Raw genomic sequence first — 22,706 nt, 5'->3', positions numbered from 1 at the left:
CTATATTATGTTTTTTAAACCAGTCAATTTAAGTCTAATTTTATATAACTGCAGAGAGAAATGCCAGCAAGCAATTATGGAGTTTCTACTAAAATAAGTATAAAGAGAACTTGTACAAATATATCTACCCAAATCATTTCTATTTCAAAACCTCCTCTCGTTCACCCTGGTACTGCTTCTCAACCTCCTCTAGATTGAGAGAACAAAATTTGAAGAACAGATAGAGTATAGTACAATTTTAGTCTTGAAGCCTGAATGCAATTGATCTGGGCAAACATCCTTACACGTGCAATGGCCCCATGAGCAACCTCTTTGTCTGCTTGACCAGTCCATGTCCGCAACATTCTCCAACACCTTAACTTCTCCATTCAAACGAACATGACTTTGATAGCTCCTCCAAAGTCCAAACAAAAGGGTTCGCTATTGCTCATTTTATGTAAATCCTGACACACATGAATGAATGGGGGGGTGGGATAAGACCCGTTCTTTATTCTTCTTTCTTCTTTTTTAATTTTTAGTGCCAAAGATATTAATTTATATTAATGTGAACTGGCTATTCCAAGATAGACATGGAGGAAGCAAACTCTGCTATGGTCATCTTCGATTAATTTACCTAACTGGGAGGGACACATTCGAACGGGGCAAATGATTCATGCAGTAAATTAAACTCGTGTCTTTGTTAGAGCACGGATTCATGCAGCCTACTACTATGTTTTTTTTTTTTTTTTTTTTTTTTTTTTGTCATCACTGGGGTATCCGGGCCTACACCCGACTAGTCCCACAGCGCCCCAGCAGAGCGGGCCCGACCGATGCTGAAGAATTTAACAGCTGGGTGGCTGCTCGGGATCGAACCCAGGTGGAGCTCAACCAAGGGGCGTCCTTCCACCAGCAGACCACCCAGCGCGGGCCTACTACTATGTATGCATCACAAATCTAGTAAACGCTGATTTTGTCATTCTTCTTCTGTTAATTAATAATATAACTTGGCAAGCAGCATGAAGGGCAAATGTGGTACAAATTTTTCATCTCACTTCTTAAAAAAAAATTTTAATTATAACTTTTCTGGCGTTGACTAATAAATCTGCAACACAAACCTTAAGTTCAGGGATGCTAAATGCTATTGTCTAAATTACAAGGGGATGAGTGTTAGTAATTGCAAAAACCTCAGGGGAGGTTTCTGCAATTAATTATCCCTTTTACCAATATTATTGAGGATTCATGCTTGTTTGAGCTCACAGAAGTTTCGTTAATGTAATGAGCAAATTGATCCGAACCCCGCAATTCGTGGTCGTTTAACGAAACATTTAAACTCGAAAATATCAAGAATTGTTTGCAACATGCAATATATATAATTTTGTGTACACTCGTTAAGATTTTGTGTACTCGAATACACACTAAATACCAATTTATTTATTTAGATTTATCAAGTTTGGAGGGATGGAACTCTGTCTTTCCCAATAAATAAATAAATATGGCCATTTTTCCTTGAAGAAATTTGGACACTTAGGTTAATCATTTCGATCATATAAATTTCTTATATTAAATTTCCAAAGACAAGCCCTAGTTTGACTAATGAACCGAACTGAAACTGCTAAGTATTACTCAAGCAACAGTTTATGCTCGTCTGTTTTCATGGATGATCCGTGTGAATGCAAAAAAGGTGATTAAAATAAACATCCTATTACAAGTTCACTTCCACTCCACCATTTCGAATATTCCATTGAAAAGCGAAGAGGTTAGACGGACCAAATTTTGCCAAAACAACATAACATAACATAACAGTGCCTGCATTGAACTAGATAGATTAATAACACAAAGTAGAACAACAAATTAATGTCAATTGATAGATACCACATACACAACAAGATCCAAAATAATTATGATCACCACCCCATCACCATGCAGCCAGCCGCTGATCAATTATTAATTACCTGCATTATTAGTACGTACTACTCCTTGCAGTTGTCAAATGCTTGTTCTTGATGACCACCGTCATTAGCCACCACAGCAGCAGTAGCCTGGGAAGAAGTTGCTTGGCCCCCTCCGGTTGAGGATGGATCTTTGAGAAACCCGTTCATGTGAAATGGAACAGCAGCGGTGGTGAAGAAGCCAGCAGCGACTAAAGGAGGGTGATGAGGCAAGTGAAAATGAGGCGGGGGATAGGTTGCAAAGCCTCCGCCTCCTAATCCGAAGCCAGCAGCTGCAGCTAGATGATCAATATTTGCCCTCTTCCCCACTGCAAGATCATGAGCGGCCCTTAGAGAGCCACGCTCACCGCCGTCGAACTCACGAAAGCGGTGGAGATATAGGGTTAGAGGCTCAATGTAGTCATCGAAGCCAAGCTTACTCATGGCCCAAAGCACGTCCTCAGCAGTGATAGTCTTTCGCTGCTCGCGCTGGCAACGCTCATTGGCTTCTCCGGTGATGAAGCTAATGTACTCCGATACACATTCCTGGATAGTTTCCTTGGCATCATCGGAGATCTTAGCATGTGGGGGAAGGATCTTACGCATGATTCTGATCACGTTAGCTATTGGCATGAACCTGTCTTGCTCCCGGACCGTGCATTCACCGTCCATCATCGTATGATCAGCAGCGGCGGCAGGGGACGAGGACGAGGACGATGGTGGAGTATTATGGCTTGTTTTTGATGGCAGTCCCATGCTTATCTCTGCTGCTCTCGTCATCCCTGGGTATGCATACGCCAATTGACCATATTCTTAATTAATATATTTTTTTTTTAAAAAAAAGAACAATAAAAATTTATTTAAAAAAAAAACTTTCAATTAAGGTGTACTAGTAGTAGTAAAGTAAAAGATATATTTGCACTCCAAAAATGATCCTTTGGCGCTCCTTCCTTCCTTCCTTCATGTAATCAAAGGTTGGATTAGAGTGCTAAAGTAATTAGTCTTCAGCTGCAAATTAATAAATATTGCTTGCTACTAAATAATTTCTAAATCATATATACATATATACTACTTCCATAAGTTAGACGCTTGTGTTGTGGCCTTATTAAATCATGAACAGCATCATCAATCGTCTCTCTTTTTTTTTTTTGGTCAACCGAGGGTGTTTGGGTCAATTCATAAGGGGCTCGATTAATCCCTCTGCACCTGTGTACCCCGCACCCCAAGAGCACCCAGGCAATATGTGAAGCCAGACTTGAACCTGTGCCACCACGAAGAATATCCCATGGGTTCACCGGTTGAGCTGACCCCGAGGGGCTCCTCAATCGTCTCTCTCTCTCTTTCTTTTGTGGTTTCTTTTCCACGCCTCAAAATTAACACCTCAAAATTACCAGTATCATCACGTTAATCTCTAGTTAATGAACACTACGTAGTATGGTTCTACTATATTCTGTGTAGTACTCGTATATACTAATAAGATCATGAATAACCATGCCCATAATTTTCTCCTTTTTATTAATTTTTTTTTCATTTTTTTGAAAAGAAATATTTGTTTGATTTTAGACTCGTTTTGAGTGTGATCGATCAACAGTCACCGGCAGAGAAGTTAATGATAAAAATTAATAAAACCAAGAAAAATGACATCTTAAGTCAAAATTATAAGTATAAAGGAAATGAAACTAAAAGAGCACGTGGTATTTGGGCCAAGCAGCATCAACGACAAAAAATTCAGAGGAGAGGAGAGTCTTGGAACATTTGTGACTCCATTTGTATTTTTAACCTTACTCAAAAAAAAGTTAAAAAGTTCTCGGAGGAGGAAACCGTCCAGGTTCCATACAACGACAACGACGAAGACGACGACGTAACAGGAGCGGTTCCAGTTTCAAGTTGCCGTCATCAATCTTTTGTCTCGTATCTACACATAATCCTCCGTCTATTTAACACAGTCACCACCATTTACTTTACTACTCCAGACAAAGCCGTAAGTAGCCAGAGACTCCCAGAGTTTCAGACTTCCAGTACTCATGGCTAAGCCAGTAGGACCTTTTAACATGACATGAAAGCATTGCATCTAGCTAGTATTTTAAACTAGGAGCGGTTTAATTACTGATGATCAGAAAGCTTAAATTTTGCCAAAAAAAAAAAAAAAACTTACTACCACTCCTCCTCCTAGAAAGACAAGTACTAATATGAATGCTGAAAAAATTGCAGTAGACACAGATTCTTGTCGAATGTAGTTAAATTTAAAAGGCATGCGTGCAGAAAGTACTTGTATATGATGCATATCATCAGTGTTGTGTTGTACGTTAAATTTGAGGTTTAAAGTTTTAATCCTGACTAACAAAGAAACAACATACACCGGGATTGTCCAAGCAGCAGTACTACTACACATCAGGACCGATCATATATATATATACACACACACACATATATATATATATATGCAGATGATTAGGGTCAGAGTCTGTCCATAGACGACTAGAGTTCAACCGCTAGGAATCCAGAAGCATTAAAAGTATATTCAATTCCTACTTGCTGTTGTTAGTGAAGATGTCCCCCGGACTGCAGGCCAAATGGAATGCCAGAAAATGGAACCTAACTCAACACTAACAGGGATACAAAATGGAGTCGGGAAGATATTATAAGTCGCGCAGGAGAGTGCATGAGTGACAAGTGTTCGTTTTATTAAGGAGAGATGAATATCAAACACTACTGCATGCATGCCACTTGTGTCCCCTTTGCCCTTTTTGACAAATGAATACATCAGCTCCAATCGCATATTTGCAGCTCTGCAGAGTCATATAGTGTACCCCGGCCGGAACAGAAGTTCCTTTCTTTTCTGTGATCGAGAGACTCTGTAGTTTTTTTTGTTGCTTTTTCTCCTACCTCTCTTTCGTGTGTACTTAATAACATCAATTATAATAATGCGTCTCCAGATTCCCGACTCCATACACTGGTAGTGTATACATAGAACCGGGGGTTGGAACGCCCGCTGATCTATCATTATACTAAAATGAGCTACATACCCCACACCATTCCATGCTATGAACAGGTTGGGGAAAAGTGAGATGTATTAGTTGAATTGTTAGGAGCCTGTCCTGATTTATTAGTACATGAATTAGCTAGCTAGGGAGCTATGTGTATACGGTTCGACAGGAAGAGCAATTAAAGTGATGCACGGACAAGAGAGTAATCTCAGAGACAGTCGAGGCTGCTATATCTTACTTAAAAAACAGTAGTTGAAGACTAGAACTGTGGAACATATAGATACTATTGCTGTATATGCGGATGCAAATGAACATTGACGGCACCCCATGGGAATGGGATACGGCTAAACTTGCTCTCATGTCCTTTCAATTTCAGAATCAAAGATGCTTCCTTAATCCTTCTTCTTGTTTGTCGGTGTGTAATATATAAGAAAAACCCAAAACCATATCTAAGTATATAGTATATAAAATGAAACAAAAATGTAGAAAAAAAAACGGGGGGATCAAATCATGTGCATGAAGTAATAGTGTGATGTTGCCTAAAGAAAGCCGTGCGTTTAGTTGGCTCAATCTGAGGTGAGGAAAGAAAAAGAAATTGTCAATGCAGCATTTTTATTCAGAATATAAAAATTCGATATCTTTTAGTAGCTAGTTCTTTACCGGAGTTTGGTTGGGGGAACCTGCGGTACCCAGTGAAGCCTCCATTTCCTCCAAGTTCCATCAGATCTCCCAGTACCCTTTTCTGTGTCTTTGTTGTAGGACTTTATTTCACACACACACAAAGAACACAAGAATTTTGATCTGCGGTATGAATACGTGTGTGTGTGTGTGTCTATATATATATATATATATATGTGGATGGATGGAGAAGTTAGAGGAGTAGCAAGAGTGCTAGTTGGTGGAAGAAGATGGTGATCTGCAGATGGCAAGTGGCTTTTATTTATAATGGTGAGCAAGAGAGGAAAGGGATGCTCCACGTGGCATCGAGGCGTGGTGGACGAGACGTTTGTATTCGCCGGTAGGATTAGCAACAGACAGAGGAGAGGAGGGGCTTCTTCACAGTTGGCCAGCACTGGGTGCATTTGACCGCCAGGAGAAAAGCTTAGCTAAGCAGGCCTGCCTGTGTTAACTGCTTTTGTTTTCATTTTCAGCAGCTTATGCTTATATTTCCAATTCCAATTCAACTTTTCGAGCCTGGGGAGTGGGGATGAAATGGGGCTTCCGCCTTCCTTCACTCGGAGCCAGACACCAGTAGCAGTAAGCATCCAGGTCATCTCATGCTCATGCTCATGCATGCATAGTCCATAGAGAGAGGTCATTTATCGGTCGTCGGGCTGTCAAACCTGCTTTCGATCAGCGCCCATTATCTTGCTCGCTCGTGGTTGATTGGCGATTACAGTTGCCTCATCACATGAGCACTAATGATTCATTCATTTATTAAAGGGCCGGGGTCATTGACCTTTAATTACAAAACCCACTTAGATTTTCACGTTTTGCAAACCCAAATCCACAAAGAGGAGGTTGGAGTTAGTCATTCTTTACTTTTGGTATGAACGTAATCAGTGAATTGCAAAATTTGTCCTTTAAAAATTAATCATGTGATGAGTCCGTGACCTAATAGTTAAAGGATTAAGAGTTGACTAACTCTATAGTTTGAGAGTTATTCAGATCTTTTGCCCCTGAATTTTATTAATGAATTGCTAAAAATCGTCCAGTACGATTTGATTTATATGGTTGTCTTAATGGCAGATTAACATACACTAGAAATAATAGATGTGCACTTTAATAGATATAATGGATCTGAAATATTTTGAACAGATCTAAAAGTATAAGAAATTGTCAATTTGTCTTCTAACAAGATAAATCATACATGTTGCAATCGCAAATTTTGCTAATCAACGCTTTAAACTCTAATGATGATGATTACATCTGACGGAATAGATTCAATATCCCAATAAAATTTCAGATTTGACAACTAAATCTGAAATAAATTTAGATATAACAACAAAATAAGAAAAAATTAGAAAATTCTCGCTAAAAACCTCTATGAGAAAAAGAAAATTCTCACTAGAAACCTCTAAAAGAAACATAGAACTTTCATTAAGAACATTTAGGAGAGACTTTATTAAAAATAATAATAAAATGAAATTTATAAGTGATTTTTCTTTCAGAAAGGAACGTATTCTGAAGCCTTTTTTGGGGGGCTGGGGAGAAGAATTATAATTGTGGTCGGTCCATCTTCTTGTTTGCTTCTCTAAGCTGTTTTTCCTTTTTTTTGTCGCTGCAGTTATAACACATACAGGCGGTAGTTGTTGTTGTTGTTGTTGAAGCCTTTCAGACTTCAGAGTCGATTGGGCAATGTGGGTTGGTTTGTAATTTTTCAAAACATAGAGACCTCTCTGATAATAATTTGAACAGAGCAGTTACCCCGGAAAAGGGGGAGGCGGGGGGGGGGGGAAGAAAATTAAATAACTGAAGTAGAAAGAAGAGTAAAATGCTATTTTGGTACTCAAATTTTATCATTTTGTACAATTTTTGTACTTAAATTCTGGATGAAAGCAAATTTAGTACCTAGTATTACAATGAGTAAGCACATTTGGTACACTTGACAAATTTTTTCGAGCTTCAACGGAAAAAAATCACATGCTATTATGTGCCCAATAATCAATTTTTAAAATTATTTTAAAAAAATTGCATACCTAGTGGCCTACTTAAGGACCAATAGAATATAAGTCACTCGTTTAAGAATAAAATAACTTATTCTAAGAAAATACCAAATTGAGCTAATTATAAAAGCTCAGAAATCCCCCTCTTCTCTCTATGCCCTCAAAAAAAAAAATTTTTTTTTGAGACCCTTATTTCAATCCAGCCTTTATGGATTTAATCATGACGTTGTTCAAAAAAAGTTATGAAATTTAGTTACACATAAATACCTTGAAACAATTTGAAAATCCTTAGATGAAGTATAACCGTAAAAACCTTTTTTACAATTTCGTAGCACATGATTTTTTCGGTACGAATTCGAAAATACGTGTCAAGAGAACCCAATATGCTTAGATATTGTAATGTTGGTGCCAAATTTACTTTCATCTAAAGTTGAGGTACCAGAATTGCTAAAGGGTCAAAGTTTGTGTACCATTTGCATTTTACTTTTCTAGTCTAGAAAGTAGAATTGTAGAAAGCAAGCAGTGGGGAAGTAGTCGTGAATTGGGTGGCGGAAAAGGTCAGACTTCCACGTCGCCGTCGTCTTGCCGATACCAAACAGACATACAATTCCAAAAACTCCTATTTCCTCATCTTCTTCTTACTTCTTAGCTCTTACATTGGCCGTCCGGTTTCACCATTATAAAAAATTGCAAGAAATAAGATAGCGTAATGATAAAATATTATCGAATCAAAAGCTAATTTACTACTCTACTACTATAATAATTAACAACATGATAGCGGCGAGATTATTAATTCCAAAACTATCGTCCTCTTCCTCCTCCTCCTCCTCCTGCTTCATCGTCAAGAACAACCCCACCAGAACAAAATATTATGGTTTCTTTTCTAACCATCAAAAGCTTGCCTTCTTAAGTTACCCAATCACAAGTAGTAGCGCTCGGACTCGGACTAGGATTACTGATCTATCTTCCTGTACATCACCAGGTCATCTCACCCCCGCACTCCTATATCACTCCCTTGTTATATGTTAAAAAAAAAAACAGAGATAATTTTGGGTCAAAGTTTTGAAGTCCGTTAATCATTGTATGATATCAGGGAAATTCAGCCAAGGTACCACCAGGTTAGGTAGCTACTGCTTGAAGAACAACACCACCAGAATCAGATCGTTATCATCAATGAATACCACGTCAGCTTTGGAGGTTTCCTCGTCATTGCCGCCGGACAAGCTGGACAGGATTTTAGCTGGGAAAGACGATGACCATGACGGTGTCATTGTCCAACTCACCGATCAGCCCTTGGACCCCTCTCTCTTTACTTCTTTGCTCCATGCATCCCTTTCCCACTGGAAATTGCAGGTCAACTCCCATCCATTGTATTTTTTGTCCTTTTTTGAACTATTGTTCTCGAAGCTACGAACCTTTACAATCATCAGATATCTGCTTTTTTTTTTTCATTTAAAGAATCCCTTTCTAGATGCCATGTTTGGCTGTTTTTTTTTTTCTTCTTTCCAACCACCCTTCATGCTTATATGTCTTGCCACTACAATCTCAAAGCTTCAATCTTTTGCTTTTTATTTCTCTTGAACCATTTTCTTGGTCGTGGTAATTTCGTCTTTGTAAGTTCCCTGGGCAATTTGTGATGTAGCAAAAGGTTCAAGATTGGATTCAAAATGGGTCAGAGCACATTTTCTGATTGAGAACAAGGCAATTACATAGGTGATACTCTCCTTTGGTCGTGGGGGTTGGTTTAGGCTTATCTTATTCGTTGATGTACTTGATTACTGGCCTTTTCTGATTAGACACATAATCTTCAAGTACTTCTTCTGCAAGGATGATATCAATACTTGTAACCCAACTTCCCATTGTTCCACTTGGTCTGATCCACCAGTGTTCCCTTTGGTGCTACGGAAATAATCTTTTCATCTTTTCACCTATGCGAGGGGCTATTCCCCTGCTTTTAAGCAACTTCTGTAATTTTTCTACAACTTCTCATTGTGCTGTATATTTATTGTTAACAGGTTATCATCTTTGCAGGGTAAGAAGGGTGTTTGGATCAAATTGCCTATTGAGCTTGCTAATCTTGTTGAACCTGCAGTCAAGGTTAGTTTGTTGCCATTGTCAATGTTTTGTATATCTGGTTAGTAGAACAAGCGAGCCTTCATTATGGTGTTATAGATCCAAAATTTCTCAATGATGGAGAGATTTTGTCATTCCCATATCGCTTTTCAGGCAGGATTTTATTTCCACCATGCAGAACCAAAGTATTTGATGCTTGTCCATTGGCTTCCTAGTACTACAAATACTATCCCAGCAAATGCCTCGCACCGGGTTGGCATCGGTGCATTTGTCATGAATGAGAAGAATGAGGTACATATTTATACATTATTCATGTTCGCTTAATCTAGCAAAGTTATTTTGAGCAAGCTTTTAATATTCTTGTCCCTACTGTGTATAGTTTTCAGTCTCTTGAAGCTAGTTCAGCAAAACTTGATAGTCATAATGGAGTCAATTCATAGCAGCAACTGCTAAAGCCAATTAATTTTATCTAATGTGGTAGGGAGTGCTTGCTTGCTTATGTGAGTTATGCCATTTGGTAGTGCGCAATATCATGCTCTCAAAGTTTTTTCTATCTTGTCATTTTCTCATATCTATTCTCTATTGCATGCACAGGTGCATCTATTACAGTTGTATTGTCCTGGCATTCCATAGTTTCTTTATTTATTTCACAATTTACAGCTGGTATTTAGGATAATCAGCATTGGAGTATTATCTCTACTTCAATAAAACTTCATTTTGTGCTGAATGCATAATGTATGTCAATGTATCTACACATGCAAGTCATGTACAAGTATAGTTTACTTGTATAAGCACATGTATGAGCAGATGTGCTTTTGCAGGTAATGAGATGCTACTCAGTTCATTAGTTGTTAGCTTACTCGGTGGGCATTTTCTTGTAGTGATCTTCCAGCTTCCGCTCTGGAATTGTGTTTAGAAGCTTTTGTTTTATGAGCCCTCAGCCCTCGTACCGCAGAAAATAACGCTGGAAACAAACCCAAATTAAGCTGTAATCATGGATCTTAAAATATTTTTCTGCAACATGCATCTTTCCTCCACAATAGAGAATGTTATAAAGTTCTGAATAAATGCTCAGAGATGGCATTTTTGCCTTGGTTGCTTCTGTTACTCACTGCTAATCTCCAAGAACTAAGCTATGAAAGGCACATCGTCTTGAGATTGTGGTGTTGCAGGAATATGGGAAATTGAATCTAGCATCACTCTGGTAAAAATGATCATGCTTGTCACTGTCCAAAGTTGTATCTCATTTTCTGATTTTCATTTTTTCCTTTGGGGACTCTATGTCAACTTTTTTCTTCTAAGTTGTCTCTGTGATGGTTCGAAGAAATATTGATTTTTGAGGGGTTTAGGGCTGAGAATTGGGAGAGTGCCTTGCATATCATTTACTGATAATGTTGGTGACTTCTCTAAGTGAAATAATCAGCATGTTTTGTAGGATAACTTTGGAATTTAGTTTTCCGGACCTTGTGCATATTTGATTGCAATATTCAGTTTGCAAATTCTTGTTTAGGTGTTGGTTGTCCAAGAGAAGAGTGGAAGGTTTCGTGGAACAGGCATCTGGAAATTCCCTACAGGAGTTGTAGATGAGGTATGTGGAGCTGGTAAGTTTGATATTGTAATTGTGCAACATAGAGAAATATTGATAATACTAACAATGATCATAATCATGAAAACTGAACTCATCAAAAATTTAATACCAGCAATGAAAGGTTTACTTTTGGCATTTTCCACACTCATTAAATCTTCTTATTTACTCAGGGGGAAGATATAAGTGCTGCGGCAGTTAGAGAAGTTAAAGAAGAGACAGGTGTAAGTGATTATTGCTGACTTTATTTGATTAAGTAATGCCAACCTTTTCATTGTACATTTGATTTGATATTGATATTATTTTTGTACTATTTTTTTCTCCTGCTTTAGGTCGATGCAAAGTTTGTGGAAATACTGGCGTTTAGGTATATGTGTTTGCACAGTCCTTTTATCTCCATTTATGCATTGTGAATCCGGTCGTTACATCTACTCTAGCTTGAATCTTATCTCTTTTGCCATGACTACTGAACTCGTCTCAGGTACATTGTTAATTTTGTTTTGGATAAGATGAAGGCTTATATTAAAGCCACTGTAAACTGATGGAAGCACCAGTGATATTTTAATGAAATATAGTTTGCATGCTTGGGCCAAATTATACATATTTTGGGTTTGCACTTGACATGTTGCTGCTGTGCCGTGTTTAATAAATAGAATTCATTGTTCAGCTCTGCAACCATGCTCGTACACCATAGCTAACCACTTAACTTCGGATTTTGTGTCCACTTAATTTTCAGACAGAGCCACGAGTCATTCTTTGACAAGTCAGACTTGTTCTTTGTGTGCATGCTGCGGCCTCTTTCCTTTGAGATTCAACTGCAGGAAACAGAGATAGAGGCAGCCCAGGTATGCTAGATGAAGTTTTTGAGAAATAATGAAGTTATCCTTGCTAGTTTCGGATGTTAAAGGAGAATCAAAGAAATCTGACAACATTGCGGGTCTGGTTGAGTGAGGTTCTTGTGGGAATATCCTGATAGTTAATACGAAATGACAATTTACGTTCCTCAAACTTCCCAGTTCTTTGTAGGCAATTGTTAATTTGCACGTGTCTGAGTGAAAGACCTCGAACTTCTCATATTCTCCCGAGTTATCTCAGCACCGATAAAGTGATAATTAATTGTTGTGCTGGATTGCTTTGGTCAACAGTGGATGCCGTTTCAAGAATACGCAGCTCAGCCATTTGTGCAGAAGCACCAGCTTTTCAAGGACATTTCAGATGTATGTTTAGCAAAGAAGGGTGGGCAATATGCTGGATTTACCCCGGTGCCTGCGGAGACATCTCTCTCTGCGAAGAAGACGCATCTGTACTTAAACAAGCAGGGCCTTAATTATGAATGAGTTATGATGATTCCAAGTACATGGTTCAAAATTTTCATTTTTAGGCTTCGTACGATGCCACGATGGCTTTCATTGATTCTATTTCTTTCTTAGTCCGCCTTTCCATGGGGAAGGTCGGGTCCTGTTTTAGAACAATTTGTTGCATTGGAGGGCGGAAAAATGGCTTCCTTACCTAAGAATAAGATATTTCAGTTCTACATGGCTTCAACATCATCTGTGCGCAGATTTACGTTACATGTTCTTGTACCTTCCTGTTTTTCGTTTTGGTGATATTGCTTTAGTTGGCGGAGTAAAAAAATACTTTTAATTCATCACTGCATAAGACGTATGGGCTAAGCCAGAAAAGAAAGGGGAGAAACAACACAGAAATGAAGTAGCTCACTCTCATTAAGGCCACCACCATAATGGCTTGATGTTATCAGAACATAATTTCAATAGAGTTTATCTACAAAAAAAAGTGACTAAATATCTGAGCAAGCCATAAATACAAACATTAAAATTCTTAAGAGCTTAAATTAAGCTCGATAGTTGACTCCTTGGTGGAAAATCTCCAAACGTACCAAGGCTTAGTACCTGAAGCTTTTTGAGCAGTCTTCAGAATAAGATGCTGACTTAGTTGGTCCAACTCCACCCAAATCCGATGTGCTGTGCAAGGGAGCGCTTTCTTTCTTCGCTGAAATTAATTGGCGAGAAAGTTAAAACTTTTGACATGGATTTTGATTCTTTGCCAGACAGACTCTTTTTTTTTTTTTTTTTGGTTGTAGTGAGTAAAAGTTGATGAACTTTTTTTTCTTTCTTTTTAATCATATTACTTGTTCTACAATACACATCTGTAAGTTGATCAACCTGGGAAGGGAACGTGTACAGAACAAGTAATTAGTAAAGTAAGTAAGAATTGAAAGAATAAATTAGGGAGATATTTATGAGAAGGCGTGCAATTGTGGATGGGGTGATATGGGATAGTTGGGGGCAGGCTTGACGAATTCACTCAGAGTCGACATGGACGATTGTCAGCCAACGCCATTGGAATTGGAAGCCCTTTTCGTTTTTAGCCTTTTTAGACTTCGTACGTAAACGTGGGCTTTTCTTGCCGATAAAACAATACGCAAGTCGATCAGATTAGGCTACCAACCTTACAGTTAACCTTCCATTTCCAACTCCCATCTTCTTCCTCATTTCCCACCATACCCTCTTCATTTCTCTACAACTCCAGCTTTCCCCCCCACCCCACACCTTGTGTAGTACCCCAAAACTTCACCTACTACACCTTCTATGTGACCAATCTACCCTTCCATCCACATTGCTAATTTAATTAGCAATCTAAATTCCTTGTTAGTAGTTTAGAAAACGCCTTCCTTCCACCACTCCAACGCGATTTAATTTAAGATTAGCTTGCCCTTTATATGGTACGTATTCGTATTCCTGAACAATAGTCCTTTTCCCTTTATAAATTTAAGTAGTCGTTGAATCCTCTTAGCAAGCAGCTAATTCTAAAGGTTTTTGTTTCCTTTTCTTCTACTTTAATTTACACTAGCTAGCAATAAATGGAAACTTTTACCCTATATGCCAAAGCAACACGCATATAATAAGAAAAATGTACTCGATTTGTGGAGTTATGTTTGTTGCGTGATTTACTTGGTGGTCGCAGGGGAATCAAACTTTCAAACAAATTGTTAAAATTCTTATCAAAATAATAATGAAAGATTGATCCAGCAGTGAAATACACCATCTATTCTTTCATTATTTTCACAAGAAAATTACTAAAATTCTTGATCGATCTATCAGATTTTCCCCCCTGTAATTATGTTACTTAAAATAGCAGCAACTCAAAGTTTTTGGTCTAGTTAACAGAGACTAGCTAGTTGAACACTGAATTAGCTCTAGAAGATGTCATGTAACGGACACTTAATTTGCTTGCAGGTGTACGTAATAAATACACTAACTATTGAGTACTCTTCTCCCAAAAAAGTGATACTTAGCAATAACAATTCTTTAAAGCACATAGTATATGTAAAAGATCCAAGCTCCTCTTATAGTTATACTGTGAAATGAAATATAAAGGACAGTTGACTAGGGTGAAAATAGTAAATAAGCAAATGAAAAGGGCTTGTGAACCATGCAACGGCTCTCTATAAATATAAGCCCAAGAGGGGATGGGAGGGTAGCTTTTCATTGTCTCTTCAGTCCATCTTTGCGTTGATACAAAGTTTAGGAGCAATACAAAGAAGATGACGAGCCATTTTCGCGGCAGTGACACGATCATGATCATGGCTTTCTTGGTTTTCCTCCCCTTTCTTGAAATTCCGGTGATGGCCGGCGGATCGGAGGACATGACAATAGATAATCCCATCGCGGAGCTGTCCAGCAGAGACGAGTTGGTGCATATGGCTGGTTACGGAGAAGAGAAGCTGTCCACGGTTACCATCAGCGGCAAGCTACTCTGTCATGCCTGTGCGGATATCCATGATCATCATCATCAGGCTAACCAGTTAGACCAACCACTTCCCGCACCGGCTCCCGTCTCAGGTTTTGTACCAGAAAACGAGTTATTTGAATCTCCATAAACAAGAACTTACGTTTTTATAAAATGAAATCTCCTGGGCTCTTTCTGGATTATCATACAACCGAATTGAATCATGCACCACAATACATGTGTACATGCATCTTAATTTTTCCCCTTTAACATGATCAGATAAAATTAGTGGAATAATTACATTATTGAAACGTAGATATGGTTTTCTGTAAAATAATAATACATTAACCAGCATTGATATGCATGCTGACGGCAGACTGGTTTTGTTGCATAGCTTCACATTCATATTGTCCGCCAAGACGACGCCTTTGCCTGCCCGGCCTTGATTCGTTGTACATTCGCATATTGTTGTTTCATTCAAGTTCGCATGAGCAACGATTTTCTTTTTCTTTTTAATGTTTATTTTATTTTTCAGACATCTATCTATTAATTGTCAAGCGTCGGTTAAGCTTTGGCTCGTTAGGATTGGCAAATTTAATACTAATACTTGTGTTTATAAATACGGTGAACAATCAATAACTTGCCTTAATTAATACTAGTAATGGTTAATGGATGCATGTAATTAATAGCACCATTTGTGTCCTTGTGAGTCCTATTTTGCAGTAGCAATAAGCTTCTCAAGTTACTAATTAATCCCCTTTAATATTGTTTTATTTAATCTCGGTCAATAAACTCAATATGTACTATTAGTATCTGTTTTGGAGCCAGATCAGAAAAGAAAATAAGTGAATCCTCCTTAATATACATTTTTCTTTCTTTAGGGGGTCCATAATACGTGTGAGAATCTCAGTGTCATATATGCATATGGTATCAAAGTAGAACATGATTATGCTTATGAATATGATAGAGTGGTGGATCAAGTGTTTAGATCCCCGTTGTCAAGATTCAATAACTCAACTACTGGCCTCCTCTCCCAACCACAAACAACAACAACAACAAAAAGGGAAAAAAAAAACTGACAAACCCTGATTGAAACGCTTTTTTTCTCTTTAGAAATGACGTATTAACTAGATTCATATTTTCAGAAATGGTAAAATACATGATCTCTCGTGAAGCCCCAATCTTTGTGGATCACTTTTGTCTGGGTGCTAAAGGAAATTTAGGAGCAATTGTTGTTGGATTTCAGTAGATTTCTCGTTTGACGGTTGAATATATAGTGTGCTCTACCTCTCCTGTAGATCTCATGGAAACTCAGCCCAAGCTTGCCATTAGTTAACTTCTTTAGGTGCTCCTCCATCAATCCGATGCTAGTCTTCTTCTTCGAGACCACCACTAGATAGGGTTAGGGATGTAAAGGGTCCTGACTGACAGAGACAGTAACGCTACTTGATCTTCATGCATGGAGCCCTAACAAGATTAGAGGAATCATCTTCAAAGCTTTAATTTCTGGACTGTAGCCTTCTCAGCGTGAAGCTAAGAAGCCAGTCTTCTGTTTTGGATAGATCTGAATGGATTCATATAGTCTTTGCCGTGCTGCAGGTGCGTCCGTGGCAGTTTTCTGCGGTACTAGCTGGAAGTCAAGAAAATCTTGCGCACGAGCTACCACAGATGAATATGGAGACTTCCTCATCGATCTCCCTTCCCATCTCCATGCAATTCCAAATCTAGAAAAAGTATGTCTCGTTAGAGTCCTCCATCTATCAAAGAACTCCGACTGCCGTCCGGCTTTCACAGGAAAACACAAGGCTATAAGACTGCTGTCCATTGAGGATGGTTCCCGTGCTTACACAGTGAAAACAATACATTTGACAACTAAACATTCAAAGTCATGCAGAAATGTTTCAAGGAACAGCAAAGACATGATACATGTCTACTACCAGGAGAAAGGAAACTAATAGACCTCAGCTTATCTTGATGGCGCTTCTTCAGTCACAACAAAGTTGCGGTTTTCAATATTTTCCCTTGTAACCATGTAAAGAAGTTGTTCGCAGGCGCCACATCAGGCACAGGCTTTACAACTGTGAGTGTGTGTGTGTGTGAGAGAGAGAGAGAGAGAGAGAGGTGTAAATCAGAATATTGTACAGTTTAAGTGCCACGGAAATCTCTGCTTGGCGACTATATATCTATCACCCTTTATTACTCAAACAATTAAATCTGTCCAAATTGAACTCGAATAAAAAGTATGCTGTGATATTCCACATACAAATCAGAAAAGACGCAACATAAACGAAAGCTACGGGTTCTCTTTATATAAAATTGGAAGGGTGGACGGCAGAAATTGAAAATAATCCATTTTGAATTCCAAATAAATAGCGTTTAAAAGGCTCCATCACTAATATGTCTATGCCAAAAATGAAAAAGCATTGCTACATCCCACAAAATCAGGAGCCTTCTGCGTTTTGATGACCTGCTCCTGATGTTATATATTTAGCTACGTCTGCACAACATTTAAGTTTGTCTGCCTCTTCATCTGGTATCTCGACAGAAAATTCTTGCTCAAAAGCCATGACAAGTTCTACTCTGTCAAGACTGTCAAGGCTCAAGTCCTTCTGGAAGTCAGCAGTTTCAGTAACCTAACAATTAATGGAAGAACACATCAGTTTAAAATCCTTGCAACTAACCATTTCACTAATTCAACAGCGGTGCTGTATTTGAAATAGGAATGCTTAAGATTACTGACAGAAGGCAAGGAAAAAAAGAAGTTACACTCTAGGTTTTCCAAATAATTTAACCCCCTGCAGGTGGCTTTCACTATGTGCGCAACTGCATACCGAATCTAACACTAAGAGTGTCTCTTCCAGAAATCCCAAAGCTTAATTAATTTTGATCTAAACTTGACACCTATGGCCCAAACAAGCGATATTTTGCCTAAATAATCATATACAGCTAATGGATTTGAAAAAGCAAACAACAAATAGAGCTAAGAGCAGATCGGTAGCATTTCATCTTAGAGACAGATGTCTCAGCAGGCAGTGAAATCTTATCTAGTTAGACAATTCCGTCATTGCAAACTGTTCAAATTAAATTCCAATACTGATTCAATTGGTAAGGAACCCCAGTATTCCAGGCAATTCGTAACAGGGATGGTTCTTTTCCCTAGCCATCCACAAGTGGTGACTAGTCAGACCCTAACGTCTTATAAATTGACCCGCACCATCATCCCTTCTCTTCCATTTTGCATGCCCTACAAGGATCTAAAAAAGTATGAGAACCTTCTTTAGCCAGATCAGTCATTATGCTTGAATAATATAGCTCAATTACTTGGCCAAAATCTGTTCACTGTGCATGCCATGCATGGCTTCGCTCTAAAACTCCACTGCATAAAAGTCAAACCATGACAAACAAGGGACCAAAATTTCATTTGTGAGATCTTAAAATGCTAATGTTAGGAAATAACTATATCAGCATTATTAGAAACAACCATTACTTTAATTACCACATAATCTCTTGTATAAAAATTAGACAAATAAACTAGGAAAGCATTGAGTTAATCACCTTTGTAGCATCAACACTGGAAAACTTCTTAACCAGTGAAACCACTCGTTCCATTATTTGGTCATTGCTGGAACTGGAAGAGGTGCTGCATGCATGCAGTTGCATGCTGAGTCTGCTTAGTGCATTCACATCTCGAGCGAAAAACTGCTCCCTGATAGAAACTCTGATCCTCACATAACTCAAAATGGAAGCTCTCAGGCTCTGCATATTTGAGCAACCTGGCATTCACTGAAACTTCAGACGCAGATAGTCTTCAGATCAAGCCAATTAACAAAGTTCAAACACACATGGACTCCTAAATCTTACTATAGTAGTAAGTAGCATAGCAGTAATTATCATGGACTCCACGATAATCTTTACTATAGTAGAAGTAGAGCACCCTTTTTTGTCTGATGGTGTTTCTCCCATAGTAAGTTTGCCCTAAAACAAAACTGATTCTTTCTCCGAAGAAAAAGATAACAAAAAGGATTACCATTAACACGATAAGTAACACAAGTAGTTCACACAAAAACTAATCTTATGGATTCATCACATATACCCATAAAATATACCAGTAATGTCAGTTACCCTTAATGTTTATTTTCTGTCACTTAACACACTTCAACTGTTAGTTAAGGGATGCTGCAATCTCAAAGTGATGACAAGACTATTATCCCCCCACTCCTCCCATACACAATTGGTTTTTTGTTTTTTCCCCGACATGCGCCTCATTCTTCACACCAAGTCAGAATCAGATGAGAGAACCGATCGTAGGTTGAGATACTTTTCAGCCTATCATCATAGATGTCAAAGCAGACCGTTTAGGATACAGTAGATATCAATATTAAATCACCAAATTTCTCAATCTCAGACCATGCATGAAAAGGCAAAGGAAGTAAACCACTAAGCATCCAACATTTTTTCATGAGTCACGAAGATTTGCTTCAGCTGTTATTGGGTAAGCAGGGACCGTACAACAGCAGCCATTTCTTTAGCAGTTTTCCATTTGGACAGCTGACCTAGATGCTTTTCATAGTACAAGTACTTGTACAAATGACCTCCAAAAACAATTGCCATGTCCTTGGGTCAAAGAGGAAAATGGTGTAATTGATGGGTTGTGCTGTGACTTTATCATCACAAGATCTTATGAATGGCAGCATGATATTAGTATTTAAAAATTATGCGATTACTGAAAGTATCTCTCCCATGGTTCTGAGAAGACAAATCTATATTCTTTGAAGAATAGTATATCAACTCTTCCCTTATCAGTTTCCTTTGAACACAAAGTGCAGGATTTGACTTCATACTTTTGTTCATTCCCTTGACCAGGCAAAGGGCACTCCATCATCCTGCAAGACCACTTCTTTCTATTCTTCAGTTAGCCCAGCACAGATCCCACAACCTAATTTAGTTGAGGGAGTAGGTAACGTATAATGAGATGCAAGGTTTTCTTATAAAAGAAAAAAGATGCAAACTACTGTTGGCCCTTTCACAAAATGATTGAAGACTAAACTACTCGTACTAGTAGTTTGCGAATATCAAGCATCTAACTGAAAGAAGACAAATAATTTTCCCAGCCAAATGCCAGAAAAGAACCCTTTTTGGATTTCTTAGACAAAGGATTTCAGTAGCCTGCAATTACAATTAAATATCCCTGCATCATCGCATGTTAATCTGCTCTTACTGAGTGACACAGGAAACATGTGAACAAAAATCAACCGAGGCGAATAGCTTTCAAAACATCAAGGCTACGATAAAAAAAATCAAGAAATTTGCGCCATAACATTTCCAATAGACAGATATCCAACAAGCACAACCAAGAAACAGAGACAACGTGCAGATCCTAAAACAATTTGGATAAGGAATTTCCTCGAACATCATCAAGAGTATAAGGTCTCAACTGGGGTCCTATTTAGGAAGACGGAAAAGTGAACATGTAGAGGGAAATGAAAACTCAAATCTTGAAAACCATGATGTCCACATTAGACTCCTACTATACTGATAGACTGGTGGTAGAAGATTTCAAGCCTTTCCAAACAAGTGAATGCAAATTGTTTGCAATTGTTTATAGAGAGTAATCAAATAGATAAGGAAAACGAAGGAGCAGCAATTCTGAAGCCAATTTCAGAGGGCGAAAGCAAAAAGAGGAGAAGGGAAGTGCCAGTGCAACGCGTAAATAGCAAGACTGGAAATCAAAAATGGTGGAAGGGCAACAGAAACCATCTGGAAAAAAAAAATGTATATAGGAACATACACCTGTAGTGTGCTGTTGAGGATGTAGCCCAGCAGATGTTAGCTGTTTTGTCTCTGAGAAATCAGCGCAGTCTATTATGCCGCGAAGCCAAGATTTTGCACGTTCGCCGAATGAATGGCTTCGGGCCCATTTACGTGTTAACAAGTTTTACTACAACAGTCTTTTCCATTTTTTCCCTCCACTTCAAAAATAACTAGATGTGTTTTCTTTGAATATTGAGGAATATATATATACACCAAATGTTCCCAATCAATTAGGAAATCCAATTAACAAAAAAAAAAAAAAAAGGAAATCCAAGGCTTCCTTATTCACCCCAATTGTCTCCCCCATCAAAAGAAAAAAGAAAAAGCAAAACAAACAATAAAAAAGACAAGCACTCCAAATTTTAATTCATACCTAAGAAAATTGATAGTTTAAAGATCGTCCATCATCTGTCAATTATTGACGTAACTCTTCTCATATTAGAAATTTTTTAAATACATGTCTCTTTTTTTTAAAAAAAATTAATAAGATATTATTAATTGAGTTAACTTACATCGATAAAAGGCCAAATCAATGGAACCAGAGATCCAATGGAGCTAAGGAACTACCCTTTTTTTTTTTTTTTTTGCCCCTTTTCGGGATATAGAATATATATATATATATATGTATGTAGTAGTATATAGCGTACATTATTATTGAATTATGCGGGAGAAACTTGTGCGCTTTTGTACTGGGACCCTGTGCATAATTGGGCATCGTATTCAATGAGGTCCAAGAAAATGACTTCACCAAATTCTCTTCCTCTCCGCAACCATTTCCACTATTTTCTTGAAGAAAAAGACTTAAAACCCAACACTTGAACTTGAAAGCATCATCTGGGAGCCAAGAAATGACTACCACCCTCTCCTCCCAGCCAGCAATCAGCATCACATTCTCGTTCATTCCCTACCCCCCGGCCCCCTCTTCCTTCCCACTTTTTTTTTTTTCTGAGGCTGCTTATTAATACACTACTGTTTTGCTTATCAATACAAACTTGACTTTTTTGATAAGCAAAGTCACAGCTGCTGCTTGCTGTCGCTCAAATTATGACTATTATATGTTACTGGTACTACAATTACTTAAAAAAGAGTGTGATAATGATATGTTTCGTTAGGACGGAGCCTACTCAAGAATCCTAGCAGAAGCCTATATGTAAATTGGTAATAATGCAACTGAATCTGAATGAGTAGCGGTAATAATTAATATCGAAGAGGCTTGATTGCTTGCATTAGGTTCTAGGATGCACCTAAGGCTTGATTGCTCCAAGAATGTAATCATCCTATCCTGCTTCCATTTTCCAATAAGCCTCTGCCATTCTGCTGTTGGTACAACATGATGATGTGCTGAATACAGTGTGGTATTTTAGTTTCACCTAAAACACCCTAGTATTAATTCATTTTCCAACCCACTTTTTTATATTTCTAATTACCTTTTTATCTCACATACATCACATCACAAAGAGTACTACAGTAATTATTTCAAATAATACTCTATTAAAACAAACCCGTGTAATAAAGAAAGGAAGAGTTACGCCTACTATTTTTTTACCGCAATCTCTTATTTACATTTCCTTTTCCAATCCATTTAACACGGTCCTCCTCCTCTCGGGTAATACTTAGTTGATATGACATTAACCATCCTAATTAGATCCATGTATGATATGATATGATTGTACTTTAGCTGCACACACACACACACTCCCCCCCACCAAAAAAATCCACTGTGAAACCTACTCCTACGCCATTGCATTATAATTAGCAGCATTATTATGCTTTTGCATTTGCGAGTTCCAAAACCAAAGGATTACTAGTCATTAGTAATTGATGATCAAGCGCCCCCTTCCCCTCCCCCCCCCCCCCCCCCCCCCCACTATAATAGTAAAATCTAAAGAGCTTTTATTAGTACCATTTACCATAAATAAAGCAAGCG

The 22,706-nt window shown here is 38.2% G+C and overlaps 4 protein-coding genes across 9 annotated transcripts; 2 read left to right on the top strand and 2 right to left on the bottom strand.

Annotated features, from left to right (window-relative positions):
- Positions 1-1,783: 1,783 nt before the first annotated feature.
- LOC113709753 (nuclear transcription factor Y subunit B-6-like) lies at positions 1,784-5,893 on the bottom strand. The gene is made up of 2 exons (XM_027232603.2): positions 5,555-5,893; positions 1,784-2,689 (listed from the first exon to the last, which is right to left on the bottom strand). The coding sequence occupies exons 1-2, from the start codon at positions 5,613-5,615 to the stop codon at positions 1,950-1,952; spliced, it is 801 nt and encodes a 266-aa protein (XP_027088404.1). The 5' UTR covers positions 5,616-5,893; the 3' UTR covers positions 1,784-1,949.
- A 2,167-nt stretch (positions 5,894-8,060) lies between these two features.
- On the top strand, positions 8,061-12,768 carry LOC113709751 (nudix hydrolase 2). 4 transcript variants are annotated; one of them, XM_027232601.2, is made up of 9 exons: positions 8,061-8,542; positions 8,654-8,913; positions 9,592-9,657; positions 9,787-9,924; positions 11,144-11,221; positions 11,392-11,442; positions 11,551-11,585; positions 11,959-12,063; positions 12,245-12,384. In XM_027232601.2, exons 1-8 carry the CDS (start codon positions 8,332-8,334, stop codon positions 12,050-12,052), a joined length of 933 nt encoding a protein of 310 aa, XP_027088402.2. In that variant the 5' UTR covers positions 8,061-8,331; the 3' UTR covers positions 12,053-12,063; positions 12,245-12,384. The 4 variants fall into 4 exon arrangements, with proteins under 4 accessions (XP_027088402.2, XP_027088403.2, XP_027088401.2 ...); XM_027232602.2 differs by having other exon boundaries at positions 12,235-12,371; XM_027232600.2 differs by having other exon boundaries at positions 8,062-8,542; positions 12,364-12,502.
- Positions 12,769-14,700: 1,932 nt separating this feature from the next.
- On the top strand, positions 14,701-17,148 carry LOC113709754 (uncharacterized). The gene is made up of 2 exons (XM_027232604.2): positions 14,701-15,081; positions 16,568-17,148. The coding sequence occupies exons 1-2, from the start codon at positions 14,784-14,786 to the stop codon at positions 16,921-16,923; spliced, it is 654 nt and encodes a 217-aa protein (XP_027088405.1). The 5' UTR covers positions 14,701-14,783; the 3' UTR covers positions 16,924-17,148.
- Positions 17,149-17,306: 158 nt separating this feature from the next.
- LOC113709755 (acyl carrier protein 3, mitochondrial-like) lies at positions 17,307-20,750 on the bottom strand. Of its 3 annotated transcripts, none has more exons than XM_072066034.1 (4): positions 18,830-20,750; positions 18,524-18,741; positions 18,290-18,344; positions 17,576-18,222 (listed from the first exon to the last, which is right to left on the bottom strand). In XM_072066034.1, the coding sequence occupies exons 1-4, from the start codon at positions 18,996-18,998 to the stop codon at positions 18,185-18,187; spliced, it is 480 nt and encodes a 159-aa protein (XP_071922135.1). In that variant the 5' UTR covers positions 18,999-20,750; the 3' UTR covers positions 17,576-18,184. The 3 variants fall into 3 exon arrangements, with proteins under 3 accessions (XP_027088407.1, XP_071922135.1, XP_027088409.1); XM_027232608.2 differs by having other exon boundaries at positions 17,576-18,212; XM_027232606.2 differs by lacking the exon at positions 18,290-18,344 and having other exon boundaries at positions 17,307-17,601.
- Positions 20,751-22,706: the final 1,956 nt, after the last annotated feature.

This window comes from Coffea arabica, chromosome 9e (genome assembly GCF_036785885.1).
Source record: "Coffea arabica cultivar ET-39 chromosome 9e, Coffea Arabica ET-39 HiFi, whole genome shotgun sequence".
Lineage (NCBI taxonomy): Eukaryota > Viridiplantae > Streptophyta > Magnoliopsida > Gentianales > Rubiaceae > Coffea > Coffea arabica.
This window is presented reverse-complemented; position numbering and strand designations above follow the sequence as displayed.